Genomic DNA, 15344 nt, shown 5'->3' with positions numbered 1-15344 from the left:
CTAAAACTATTATGTTGAGAGGTGCCCAATATTTCACCGAAGATACGCTCAAAGCTGGCCCTTTCCAAGTTTTCTATATTTCTCGATTTTTTATTATTTTATGGACAGAAATTGTTCACATCTGTTCCACAGGTCCGTGTAATATTTTTTTAGGTTCAGAGTAAGTTGTTTTCCAGGGGTTTCAGGAACAACTGAATTTGAAGGTGTAAACTTGAGGTAATGGCGGTGATAAATCAGAGGGATTCTTTTCTACAGTTTTTCATTTAGTTTTCTATGCATATTTCTTCATTTCTCGGAAAATTCATACTTGAGAGAGTTTGATATGGATGTTTTGTAAGTTAACCACGTCATTCCTATCTCAAATTTTGAAGGCCTGAACTGAATACAATAATTTTCATAATATCCTAACAAAGTCTCTACAGAGAAATATTTATTCATTCCAATAGAAACACGATTTTTTCCATCCTGCACTACATAATTCGAATCAAACGGTTCCTAAAAGTCTCTTTTGACTTTTTGATGGGGAGAAGCATGCCCAATGAAAAATGCAGTCGAGCGAAGCGAGCCTGCCGACTAGTCTCAAATAGTTTTCATCGATAAAACCTATAGTATTGTACTTTGAAATTTTTCAATTAACTTCAATTTTTTATATAATTGCTGCTGGATCCTCCTTGATCCGCCACTGCATGTAATTCCATGACCCCCTGGATCCCGGCAGTGTCAGTGGGACTCGCTTCGCTCGCCTGCAAATCCATTGAAACGGATTTCTCTTGTATATCATATCAGTCAAAAGGGTATTTTGAAGTTGCTTCACTCGCTTTTTGTTTTGAAATGTGGCTCTTGGATAAGGACATAAAAATATGAACCAGTACATAAGCTGAACCTCATTATGATGTTTGAACTATTGATTCTTGAAAAATGTGATATAACTCTTGAAAAAGCGATGAATGACTGAGAAAACCAGGTGTGATTTCAGGAAATCCATAGAGTTAGTGCATGAAATATGTATGTCAGTTTACTCGCGAAAACTCCGGCACTCAGAGCGAGCGAGGAGCTTGGTTGTCGGGTTCGGTGACAACAACCAAGCTCCTCGCTCGCTAGCGTCAACTATTCTCCCCGACAGTAAATACCCTGTTGGTTCAGAGGGGACTAGTTATCGGGACCGTAGACGACAACTAAGCTCCTTGGTCGCTGACGACAACTAGTCTCCCCGTCAGTAAAGCTCCTCTCTCAGGAGCTCAGTTGACGCCGTCAGTAAATCCCCTCGAATGTGGTTTTGAAAGGAGCTTTACTGTCGGGGAGACTAGTTGGCGCGCTTCCATTGACAGCACCCAGAACAACAACAATCTGACAAAGAGATCAAACATGGAGACTTGCCACGGAATTCTATTCAGATAGTAAATAGCACCCGGAACAACCCAGCAATAAAATCAAGGGATAGAAACTTGCTTAAAATATTTCACCTGAACATCCAAAAGGGATTAAAGGGGAAAATTGACAAACTGGAAATCAAATTGGATTAGTGTTCCCCTGATATTGTTATACTTACAGAGCATGGATTAAGCCAATAGGAGCTATTACTAACCAATTTCCCAGGCTTCATGCTCGTCTCATACTTCTGTCGGCTACAACTGCTCTGGGATGGAGTGGCAATATATAGGAGAACAGCTGCTACTCGGTGGGGCAGATCGTCCCAAACAAACACACCAACTAACAGAAATTTTTTTGAAATAGCTCTGGTGAAAATACAGCTGAAGAAATTCAAATTAGTTGTAATAGGAACTTACAGATCTCTAGACCCCAGAACAGTAATGAATACCTCACTAGACTGGGATCTTTGCTTAATGAATACTTTACAAAGCATCACAGAATCCTGATACTTGGCGATATAAATATAGGCTTATAAAGACTGATAATACAAGCCTAACAGAACTAATGAACACTCTAACTCAGCATGGGTGCAACATATGAATCACCGGCGACCAGAATTACCCCAACCTCCGTTACAAGTATAGATGGCTGCTTCCACAACCTACAATCTGATAAAATAAAAGCCACAGTATGCCAAAATCATATTTCAGATAACCATTCAATACTATGTACCTTCAGAGCTGAGGAAATTATTCCGCTAACAGAGTATAAATTCAGTAGAAATGACTCATATTCAAACATAAAGAGACTGAAACAGAGACCGAGCAGGGAGGGTTGGAGACAGGTAATTGAAAATGAATCGATTAAAACTAAATAGAGCACTTTCGCCAGGATAATGCGCCAGAATATGGTTGATGCTATGTTTAGAGAACAAAAAATAATTATGTCGACAAAAAACTACGCCTTACTTCTGAAATCCAATTTAAACGAGGCACATGACAAACTAACTCTAACTGGCTCCCAAGAAGATAAAAATACTTTCACTCTACTCAAAAAACTAAATGAGACCGAGAACAAGATGAGTTGAGAAGTTGTGAGTTGTGGAAAATCATCAACAAGGAGAGAGGCATAAATACCACGTTCAACAGAGAGAACCTAAGCCTCATCCATAACAACCGCATTATAACTGACCCACATCTAGTCTGTGATCTGCTGAATGCTGCCTTTATTAACCCCCCCCCCCATAAGGTCAACGAACACTCTTACACTATATCGCTTAGATGAGTCTAATGGAGCACCAACACTTAGTGAGTTCAAGACCATTACAAGTGTAGAACTGAGTAAACTCATCGGGGACAAATCAAATAACTCCTCAGGCTTTAATTATAAGACTGGGAACATGCTGAAATTTTTTGAACATGAATTGAAAGCTCCACTACTAGATATTGCCAATGCCTCCATTTATCAGGCAAATTTACCAAAAACTCTTATGCCCGGTCTCACCAACCTTGGTCAAGGCATGGTTAAAATCTATCCGATGATCAAATCAGCAATAATTCGTTCCACCAACACCAGTTACGTTCAACCACGATCAAACCAATGGTTAACTTTGACTGCCGCCGAACGGGCAATCAAATTATTTGAACACGGTCAAAAGACTGGTTCGATTGTTTGTTTGTGGGTTATGCTTTTGACGCAATGAAAAACTTCAAAGTTTTTAGTGCGATTGAATTTAGTTTTAAGTTATTTATTAGGTTCGTTCTTGGAATCTTTTAATTAGTAAATTATTATGGTATAGAAAATAAAGGAAGATTTTGAAAAAGATTTGCTTTACTCTTTTATTACACAGTAGGCCTATATTCAATCCTTAGACCTTGCTGCTTCAATGTATCTCATTAGAATTGGAATAATAATAATAACATGTTATTGTCAGAAAGCCATATTATATAGCATGGACAAAGTCATACAAGTAAATTACAGTTTTATAACTAATTACAGTTAGGTCACAAACTAGGATTTGTTATCACAATATGTTCATATGACACTGATAAATTACGGTCAATTTATAAAAAGGATTTGAAATCAGCCATCCGCACATATTTTGTTTAAATATTTTTTGAGATACAACAAATATGAGGAGGCAGTTTATTAAACAGTTTCTGCCCTGTGATTTCAAAACTGTTAAGAGACTTTGACAATCTTTGGTGCTGTATATCGATGCGACTACTATGCCTAGTGTTAAAAGAATGCACGTCACTTCTAAACTGCAGACTACTCAGATTTTTCCGGATATGAATGAGAACACTATATATATATATATATATATATATATATATATATATATATATATAAATTTATCACAGTTGGAATTTTTTCAGTAATGAACAATGGTCTGCAATGCTCGAAGATAAGATGTACCTGTAATAATTCTCAGAGCTTTCTTTTGAAGAAGTAGAACAGAAGAAGTTATTTATATGAAAGGCATTAACCCATAAGATCAGACCATAAGACATAATACTGTGGAAAAACAAAAAGTAAGCCGTTCTCAAATACTTTTTTGGCACAAGACCAGTGAGACTTTTAAGCAAATATATTACTCAGCTGAGTTTTAAGCTGACATACTTCAAGTGTGGCTCCCATGTAAGCTTCGAATCCATATGGATGCCTAAAAATTTCTCACTTGCAGGATTTTCAACTGGGAAATCTCCTTAAATTAAAATTCATTTTCTCGGTTTTACTATTATTAACAGCAAGGCTGTTTGCTTTGAACCACCGAAATGCTTGCTCCATAGTAAGCTTGCTTTCCTGGATAAGGCTATTGAGATCATTGTTGAGATTCAAGAGTGTGGTGTCATCTGCATACAAAAATGTATCAGAATGGACGTAAGCTTGAAAATCGTTAATCATAATAAAAGGTCTATAGATACTTGGACATTTCCTATCCCTTTTTTTATAAATAGGCACCACCCTTGACTTCTTGAGCTCATCTGGAAATACTCCTTCCAACAAGCACTTATTAAAACAGTGTGTCAGCGGCATCACCATAATATCAATTACTTCCTTCAATAGATTGACAGATATACCATAAAAGTCACAGCTATCAGAGGTCTTAAAACATTTGACTATGTCTGACACATATTCAGGGAGCACCTCACAAAAACTAAAACATTCAGGCAAGCTGGGTCCCTTAATTAGAATTTAAATATAATGATGTTCCACATAATCCCGTCAATTAGCTTCTAATATATTTTACAGACTGGATAAAAAGTTGTTCAGTATATCTGGATGCAGAGATACACTTTGTCTAGAAATATTATTGTCATTGATAGCAACTGTGTTAATAATTTTCCATGCAGCCTTGCATTTGTTATTAGAAGTTTCAATAGAATCGGTGTTATAATTCTTTTTTGCCTCTCTAATAGATTTCTTATACTTGTTCCTAAATTCAAAATAAGCAAATTTTGTTTCCATAGGTTTATTCGAACTCATTAGTGATAACACTTGCTCCTTTAAAGCTGCCAACTGAGAACTGTACCAACTCTCTTTCCTATTCTGCCTACCTCTATTATTACTGACTACATGTTCTCTCAGGAATATTATAATTGGAAATCTTTAAAAATTTAGCAAAGAAACATGAAAACATATATTTAGCTGGTTCATTTTTACAATATAATATTGGACCAGATAGAAACCTGACATGGCAGCCTCACATTGAACAACTCAGCAAGAAATTATCATGGACAGTTTTTGTGATTAGGAGACTGACTCACATATCGGGAGAAAAGGCAGCTCTCACTGCATACCAAGCTATGTTCGCCTCACACTTGAGATATGGCATCGTGGCCTGGGGATCAGCCTCGCAAGTGTACCTCAACAGGATACTGGTGATCCAGAAGAAACTAAGAAAAATCACGAGCATAGTGGAGCATTGCAAGCCACTCTTCCAGAGATAAAAGCTGCTTATAGTGACCTCGCTTTACATCCTGGAAACAACCACTACGACAAAGAGAGCATGCCCTGCACTCAGGAGAGCCAAGCATCAACATAATACAAGAAACAATCAATGAGGACATAGATCTACCATATCACCGCCTAAAAAAATTCAAAGAAAAAAATTCATAGGCTCCCCAGCCTATGCAGGCTCCTTCTTCTTCAATTTGCAGCCGGCAGACCTGTAGGCCATAGAGAACAATAAATCTTCGCTGCTGCACTGAAGAGATATTTGACAGTACGACCATACTGTATGCTAAGGGAATTCATTGAGAACCATACATTTCAAAACCTGCCTGGACGAGCAGTTGATACCATATGACCCCTTCAAAAATGAGGGAAAAATTACGATTCCCCGGTCTCTGACTGCAGAGAAGACTGAACAAGTAAGTGAGTAGGTAAAGTTGGGGAAGCGGTCGAAGGGGTTGACAAAAGATTGATATTACTTACAATTTTTTTTTGCACAAACAATACTGAACTCGACCGGTCATCTTATGCCGGAGAGGAATCAGGCATCAAGATACACGTCAGAGAAGCCAGAATTGCTGCCAGGATCATTCCTGCTAGCAAACATATTACTCATTGCAAGCCCATTTTAAAAGGCTGGGTCAGTATTTTGGGTTTGGTAGACTTGGTGTTCTAGCACTAGTCAGGCACTACCTCTGCCTCTGGTAAGTCAAAAATTATGTTCCAAACATTCCCTCCAAATTTCATTGTCAACTGATATATTGTTGTTGAACAGAAAATTTCACTCTCAACACTAAAACTGCTGCAACAGTCGTGGGGAAATGCGTAAAATAGTTGAAATATACATCAAATTGAAGATAATTTGATGCTCTATCAGCTCATAATCAGCAAGGATTTTTTCCATCAATCGTTCAAAAATTATAAGGCCGAGAAGATGAAAGAATTGGAGGCAGGAGTGTTTTTTCAAAAAACGTCTCACCTTCGACAGGGGATATCTCTGAAACTATGAGATATATGGAAAAAATGTGAAGGACAAAACTTGTTGGTAATTTTGTAAGCTTCAATTTTGCACAGAATATAAATGTTCATATGATGCATAGTTTCCGAGATATATGAGAAAAATGAAAAAGTGATACTTTCAAACCACCCCCACCCCTTTAGCACAGGGGGTGGGCGTGAGGACTTTTGATATGTTAATCCTCTCCTTAATAAATACTATTCTCATAAATACTACTAAAATACTATCCTTAAAAGAGCTGTGGAGTTGAAAATTGTGTTCCAAACTTTTCCCTCTATAATCTTTCGTTGACTGGACTAATAGGAGTTCAACACCAAGATAAGCTACTTCAACAGGCTGCCTGCTGCATGCAAGGGTGAAGCTAGTGATGTAAAATTCCCGGGAATTTAAGAGAAATATTCCCAAAAATCATAAATTCCTGGGAATTTATGGGAACTTAAGGAAATTTATGATTTCTTTCATAAAAAATGACCGAAAAAGACGTTTTCTGTTACACATGGTCACAATCACCTGTTATACAACAGATTTATGTAAGAAATATAAGGATGAATAACTTATTAATTGTTGTAAGTTAAAAAAAAACAGTAATGTGAAGTTCATAGACTGAGAGGAGAAATGAGCACTAATAAATTGCACCACTATTATCATGCTACTTTCAAGTCTCACAAGTTGAATAAGATTTTTTTAGTTACTAATAAATGCCTGTAAATCAAGTAAACAAAGTCAACAAAGTATCAAGTGTAATTTAACTTTCATTGCATGATTTTATTCAATTTCTCCGCACAAAAATAATTGACCCCCTAAATAAATATTAGAGTGGAATATAAATAAAAAATTATAAATCATAAAATACAGCAAAATAAGCTAAACTAAGACAAGGAACATACTCGAGTTTAATTCAATATTAAAAAGAAAATAATTCCACAGCTCACAATCTTTCAAGAGTCATTGAGGCTCACTTTACTTGTAATAAGATACTAGTCCAGGCAACGAATGCTCAAAAATATATAGAGGGAAAAGTTTGGAATTCAATTTTTGACCTCGCAGTCCTTTTAAGGATAGTGAGGAGGTAAGCATATAAAAAATCCTTACTCCTACCATACTCAACACTAAAACTGCTATAAAAATTGATGGAAAACATAAAATGATGAAATAATAAATTAAATTGAAGAGAATTGAATGCTCTACAACTCACTGTCTTTTAAATACTGTACTCCTATAGTCCAGTCAATGAAAGATTATAGAGGAAAATTCTTGGAACACAATTTTTACCCCGTAGCTCTTCTTTTAAGGATGGTAAGGGAGTACCTAATAATATCGAAAGTCCTCACTCCTACCCCCTGTGCCGAGCACTGGTTTTAATTCAGGCCTTTTCCCAAGTTATAATAGTAAATTTAATACGCAATAGACTAGAGCCATTATTGTAAGTGAGTTAGCGAAATAAATTATTTTCTCTCTCTATTATGAACGGCCATGACTTCGAGTTTCCCATGATAGATATTTAAAAATTGTGGCTCCGAGTCGTCGAGGAATGTAGATTATGGAATTATCTCTAAAACTTAGCCTTCCTGTCGCGACATTAGAGTGCGATAAGTTGGAAAACAGCAAGCATTGAAATTATAACAAACTACCGATTTTGCAGTTACTATTTGGTCCAAAGGCTCTAGAAGCCACGCGACGATTGGTCAAATTGCTTCCCTTCGCCCAATAGGAGACCTGTTTCTAAATACAATAGTGGGGGGATTCCCCAGTCGAGAGACCAGATTACGTTTCGGACGACACTTTGCTAGGAGCACTACGAGAGTAAAGATGTAGCCATTATGTTTCCCCCTTTTTGGGCAAGTTTATAAGTTTATATAAGTAGTTAATGTAGGAGCTAGTTTTATTTTTATTATTGTTTAAATTTTCTAGTAGTGCCATGTCCTGAAAGGTTTAATTGTGTTTCTTCATCATGTACGAATAATTGTTTCTTCAAATAACCGCTAAGGTACGTAAAATAAGGTTAAAATATAAGTTAGCATCATTTCAATCTGAATTATTCCTTTCCTAAGAGTATATAAAAGTTAACATCATAATTAATGAAGTATTCATTTTTCTAAAAGTATTATATTAATTTATTACGGGTGTTTTCATAAATGTTGCATTGTATATTAATGACACTCTGGCAAGTAAATTTGTTTTAAATCTGTTAAATTTTGAGAATGAAATCAGAACGTCAAGATAAAATCTAAATTAAATAACAGAATAAACTCCTGTTTTAGCTTTTGATGAATTGTAGGAAGAGTTAGAAATTAATGCTGTAATACATTTTTTTACAGCGGTTCATGTGTGTCCCCAAACCAACTTCTTGTACTACCACCCCTTTGGTTCCGCAACTTTATGTAACACCGCTTCAAGACACCCGTTCAGACGACAGGTCTAGGGACGTAAGAGGACGTCGCCGTCAAGCCAAATTCAACCGGTAAAAGCTCACCGCCAAAAACAAGGTACTGTAACCCCGACGATAAAGCAACGTACAGACCAACGAAAGTGCAGTGTAGTGAAACAAAGGTTCATTCGAGAATGTCAATCAAAAGTGGGGATTCAAAATTATTATGAAATGGGTTATATGGGTTACTATCGACGAAACTTGGGTTCAACGGGCTTTTCTTTCTTGAGTAATTCCATGTTGAAATTAACTTGTTATTTGATGACTGATATTGTTTGGTTTTGTGACGTAATGCTATCTAATCGGGGATAGTAATGCGCCCCCGAATCAGATGAAGAATGTCACCAAAGTAACATGAAATTGTTGTTCTGTTGTTCGATTTTAGTTGCCAATGTTTATTGAAGCTGTTTGTATTTTTCAATCATTTCGAATTGTAGTGTTATTCTATAGTATAAACCTATTAAATCAGGCATGGCAAGATTAATTGAAGTTTTCTTGACTCTAGCCCGTTCACCTGCATGAATTAAGTATAGACTCAGGTATTTTCTAGATGTGTCGGCCTATTTCTAAATTCTAAATTTTATTCAAAATTATCTTCTTTATCACCTTTAAAAAGGTAAAGGCACACCCCTGTGTAAGAAAATACATTTTTCGATGTCTTTTTGTTGAGTAATAAGCCCTGAAAGTGTAAAAAGTTGGAAGAATAATTTACACTCTTAAAGTGACTATCTAAAAAACTAAAGAAAATATCACAAAACTCTACTGTACAAAACTTGTAGGAAATTTATCTAGCTTCATTTTTACTTAGTTAGCCATGTCGCTGAAATGCATTGTTTCCCAGTTACATGCGTGTCAGCCAGAAATGAAAAAATGCAACTTTTAAACTACCCTCATCCCTTAAGCTCAAGGAGTAGGGATGAGGACTTTTGATATGTTCACCTTCTAACTAGTTCAAAGCTGCGAAGTCAAATATTGTGTTCCAAACATTCCCTCCCAATTTCCATGACAATTGATCTATTTAAACTGAAGATTTCACACACAACACTATAACGGCTGCAACAATTGTTGGGAGATGCATCAAATAATGAGACCATAGATGAAATTGAAGAGAATATAATGCTGTTGCATATCCATACTTTTTCACTGTTAAAATTAAACTTGAATTTTAAAAAAACACTTTTGGATTGGAATGCACTTTTGTAGTGACGATCGTTTCGACCTGTTGTTGGTCATCATCAGACTGTAGGAATTCACTCAGATGCCAAGGTTATGTGTGGTAAGAGATGAAGTCGAAACGATCGTCACTACAAAAGTAAGTGCATTTTTCACTCCAAAAGTGTTTCTTTAAATTCAAGTTTAGAATATAATGCTCTATGAGCCCATGATTGGCACGGATTTTTTCAATGAATCGTTAAAGAGTTATAAGGCCAAAAAAAAAGAAAAAATCGGAGCCGGAAGGTTTTTTCTTCAAAATGTGATACCTTAGAGAGCTCATACCTATGAGATATGGAAAAATGTTGGGAATGTAGCTTGTAGGATAATTTGTGAGCTTTAATACGAGGGCCGTTTTTTTCAACCTCCGATAGGCTATAAATAAAAGACAAGTTCATATAAAACAATAATTTTATTACCAAAAGATTGGTACACTTATGGTTACCTTTCGACATAGTCACCGAAGAGATTGAGTCATTTGTCATATCTGTGGACAAGCTTCTTAATACCCTCTTCAAAGAAAGTTGCCGCCAATGAATTTAAGAAGTCCTTGACGTTGGTTTGAAGGTCCTCATTGGTTTGAAAGCGCTTGCCACCAAGCCACGTCTTCAGTTCAGGAAAAAGATGAAAGTCACTGGGTGCTAAGTCAGGACTGTATGGTGGATGATCAAAAATGTCCCATCCAAATTGTTCGAGAAGCCGTTGAGTTACTCCAGCAGTGTGTCATCTGAAACGACAGATTTGCGTCCTTGGCCCCCTTCATCATGCACATCATTACAGCCATTTTTAAACTTTCGACACCATTCCCGCACAACACCATCACTCATGAAGTTTTCCCCATACACACGACTCATTCTCCGATGGATTTCTGCAGGACTATGGCCTTCAGCCTGTAGAAAACGAATCATACTTCGCAATTCACACTTGGCGGGAGCATCGATAATGGTGGACATGTTTACGTGGCTATAGCACAATGCTGACTGACGCCTGAATGTCAACAATGGCGGAGTGTGTAGTGCGAGAGCTGCGCTGTCGCCTACAGCGCATGCCCGCTTTCTTCTACCCGCGTAGCGCCTGTACGGAGCGATCGGAGGTTGAAAAAAAAACTGCCCTCGTATTATGATTGTATTCGACAAAAATTTCCGAAAGGCGCATATTGTTCGAGATATATGCAAGAAAACAAAATATGGCACTTTCAAACCACTAGTCCACCTTAGCACAGGGCGTAGGAGTGAGGACTTTTGATTTATGTTTATCCCCTTACTACCATTGAAAGAGCTACGGGGTCAAAAATTGTGTTCCAAAATTTTCCCTCTATAATCTTCCATTGATTGGACTATAAGTATTTAACAGACAGTGAGTGAGTGCTCACAGACTGTTGCTCAAAGAATGATGATTTATTGATTATATCAATGTAAAATGTGGCTGAGCTTGATCAATATCAAATAAAATGATGATTTGTTGATTATATTGAGGTAAAATATGAGTGGGATTGATAAATTTCAATCATTTTTAGAACAATTTTATAAATTCCCTTAAGTTACGGTACCATAAATTCCCAAAATTTCTTGGCCTCGGAAATATTGCCAAATCATAAGTTCCTTCCCACTGGGAATATTCCCGATCCACATCACTAGGTGAAGCAGTTGAACCTCAGCCTGTTCGAGCAAGTTGTGATCGGTTTACTAAAAGCCAGGGCTTATTAGGATGTCCAGCAATTTCTGAATGATCTCTCTCAAATGCTATCTGTTCAAATTGCCATTAACTTGAAGATCAATGCTTTAGTTAAATGATAATTAATTTTTGATTTGAATTGTAATTTGTAAATTTTGATCATTTTCATCTGTTGTTTTTGGTTATTATAAATATTTTTATTTATGACATGACGCCATCGATACCATAAGTTATGAAGAAGGTTTAAGGTATCCTAATGTGAATAAATAAGGCAGAGAAAAAAAGTAGCTGAAAACAGTTAAAATGCCCGGCCTAACAAAACGCCTACGGTACAGTTATAATCCAGGCACTCCGTTATACAGCTTCAGTCTCACCTGTTCGATGATATCAATATTATAGTATAGCACCTGAAACCGTAAATATCGAAAAGTGAAACAAAAAAAAAACCACAGCCTCGATTTTAATCTTTAATAGCTCAAATTGTTCGTTAGGATGTGTAGAAAAAACGCTATAAGTTTTCAGGGCGGGGAAAATTGAATTTAACCCTTTAAGGGTTAAAAAAGGGGTAAAAATGGGTAAAATAGAAAAAAGTTATAACATTTCGAAAAAAATGCGAAAATATTAATTAAAGGCCCAAATTTTTTTGAAATATTAAAAATTAGTTAAATACCAATGTGACATACAAAATGAGCCCAACGTAAGGGTTAAAAAGGGCACATTTATGGGCAACATTTGGTAACTTTCGTTATATTTCAATAAAATTTTTACTGCGTGTGTTTAAAAGGGCAGCGATTTAAAAAATGAATTGAAATGTTTGAAACTTATATATTCCATCATCCAAAACCCAAAGGGCAGCCCTTAAGGGCAAAATGTGTATGTAGCGTTAAATTATCATAAAAATTTATTTGAATGTTGTTTTAATGGGAAGCAACTTGAAGAATTAGAACAAAAATTTTATAAATTTAATTTTCCCTGCAATTTTATGGGTCAAAGGGCAACCCTTAAGGGCAAAAGTGCTAAATTGCATTCGATTTTCATGAAATTTTTTTTTTATTTTAAAGGGTACCGATATAAAAAATAATTTGAAACAATAATTAATGAAACCAAAGTACACTTTATTAATAAATAAAATATTTTTACAATTTTTTTTAAATTGTTTAAAAAGTTACATTATTTAAAATATTCAAACGGTATTATCGTCTCCCATAGTAGTTGCTAATTGTTGTTCTAGAATGTCAGCGTTGTTGTTGAGGATTGGTTGTGGATTGTTTGTACAACCAAATTCTCTGACTTGAAACACAACTATTCTTTATTATACATTACCAAAACACGGTATTAACGAACCACGGTACAAAACCTTGAGTAAATTACCGCGTTTGAAATTTTTTTGTACGCTACTGCGCAAGTATCCAGCAACAATAGAAATCCAGACTCCTCTCTAGCGAACACGTTCTATGATCGGCATCATAGCAGGGCGCCGAAGATAAAATACTTGTTTTTTTATAACGAAAGAGAAGTAAAAACAAAATTTTTATGTTGAAAATTTATTTATAGAAAAATTACTTATCATTAGTATTTTTGTTTTTCAATACAAGACTTCTCAGCTTAAAATTTATGGACAAAATTGGAGCAATTAAAATTTAATTTAGGGCTAAAAATGGCCATGTTATAAGATACGCGGGTCCTACACGGGGAAAAAAAGTTTCGGAAAACTCGTGGAAATGGCGGCAAACATATGTGTAATTTTATTGTATACTGAATACATTTCCCACTCTTATTTTCTCTGGAAAACTGTAACATTCGTTGAAAAAATGCACATTTCGAATTACATAAAATTGTCTGGATCAAGAAGTGTACTTAGCAAGTACATCAAAATTTGTGTGAGTATGTGAAATTATATGTTTAAGCACCTGCTATTTGGATTTTCAGTTCGGAAATTTCCCTCGCTTTCCACAGGCCATTTTCTTCCGGCCAAAAAAAAAATTTTTTTTTTTTGTTCATAACTTTCCTTTGAAGAATGTTAGAGACCTCTAACTGGTCTCAAATTGAAGCAAATTTAAATATTTAAAAAAAAGGTCCTTACAATTTTTTGTGTACAAATTGCCATTTCTGAGAAAATTGGGGGTAAAGAGTGAAAAATGAGAGTTGTCAGTGACAGCGCCATCTTTGATGAACTGTAACTATTTTCCCAATAGCCGCAAAAAAAAGCTGATTTTTTCCAGTTTCAATTAGCTTTCTTTTAAGCCGTTAAACTTCATTTTCTGACGTGTACTTTTCGATTTATTAAGGGAAAACCGTGGATTTGAGGGGTGAAAATTCAAATTTTCAAACCGCTGTAACTCCAAGGGAAAGCATTTTCAGGAAAAGTCGTAAGGAAGTTTTTTTCTTCAAATAATATGTAAAATACGATTCCGTTATTTTTTTTTTATTTTCCGGTTATGGCTTACGGGGGGGGGGGTTACCGCCCCACGGGGGGGAGAGTCCCCACCCTTAAAATATATAGCGAATACTTAAAACATACTAACAAAACATTTTAACTACAAAAAGTTTTAAATAAACCTGAGAAAATTTTATGCAAGGTCTAAAGCTTCAGGTGCTATACTATTAATAATAAGGACAGAGACACTGTTCGGAACTGTTCCCCTATAATAACCTATAGCCATTTGAGAAATGTAAATGTTAGAAAAATATTGTAAAGCAGCATTAACTCCAAAGTTATTAACAAAATGTTAATAACTTAATCCGTATAGATTCTATTAGAGTAAATATAACTTATCATACACATGATGAACATATGTGTTTGTCAAGTTCCGTTCAATTCAATCTAATAGAATTGGAATCTATACGGTAAGGATTAAGTTACTAACATTCTGTTAATAACTTTGGTGTAAACGCAGCTTTAAGCTGGAAAATTTTAATAGCTTAATCCTTATAGATTGTATTAGATTGAACGGAACTTGACAAACACATATGTTCATCATGTGTATGATAAGTTAAGTTATGTTCAATCTAATAGAATCTATAAGGATTAATTTATTAAAAATTTGTTAATAACTTTAGTGTAAAACGCAGCTTAACAGTTTACAAGCAATTTCATCACTTTTTATCCGATAAATAAAATAGCTTGCTCTAAAATAACATTTAAAAAATATATTCAAATTATATACAGCTTATATATTATAATTAGAAAATATTTTAATATTATAAATCAACTAACCTTTTTGAAACTACCTGAAGCCATGACACAGTTTACTTGATTGATTACCTCAAATTCTACAAACTCACTTATTTGCTAAGATTTTTCTAGATAACTCCAAGCTATGAATATTTTTATTATTTGTAACGAAGTTTTTAAAGATAGTAGTAAACAAATTAGTTAATACTTATTTTGAGCTTCATATTGATTTTTTGAGGTTATGTGTTATTGTCTAATCACTTAGACCATTTATTTTTATAGAATAGACACGTTGAGAAGCCTAGCCTCTGAAGCCAACATCTAACTGCCAAATCCGCCTACTTGACGTCACAACCAAGCTAACAACAATGCATTGAATAACAACAATGTTAAGGAACTATAAAGACTGGGTACGCGCAGTCGCCATTTTGAGTCCTAGCATAGCATTCGTTTCAACTGTTTGTATTGCTTTGCTTTGACAGTGGTGATAATATTTTGATATTTTTAAT

At 35.3% G+C, this 15344-nt stretch overlaps 1 protein-coding gene across 1 annotated transcript in view; it reads right to left on the bottom strand.

The window, feature by feature from the left end:
- The window catches only part of LOC111043607 (AKT-interacting protein), a 59123-nt gene extending 44006 nt beyond the window's left edge, over window positions 1-15117 (bottom strand). Inside the window, exon 1 of the mRNA XM_039423911.1 lies at window positions 14878-15117. Within this exon, the coding sequence (XP_039279845.1) occupies window positions 14878-14901 (24 nt within the window). The 5' untranslated portion in view covers window positions 14902-15117. The remainder of the gene's footprint in view (window positions 1-14877) is intronic.
- Between the last annotated feature and the right edge of the window lie 227 nt (window positions 15118-15344).

This window comes from Nilaparvata lugens, chromosome 3, assembly GCF_014356525.2.
Source record: "Nilaparvata lugens isolate BPH chromosome 3, ASM1435652v1, whole genome shotgun sequence".
NCBI lineage: Eukaryota > Metazoa > Arthropoda > Insecta > Hemiptera > Delphacidae > Nilaparvata > Nilaparvata lugens.
The sequence above is the reverse complement of the archived record's forward strand: the minus strand, read 5'-3'. Positions and strand labels throughout refer to the sequence as shown.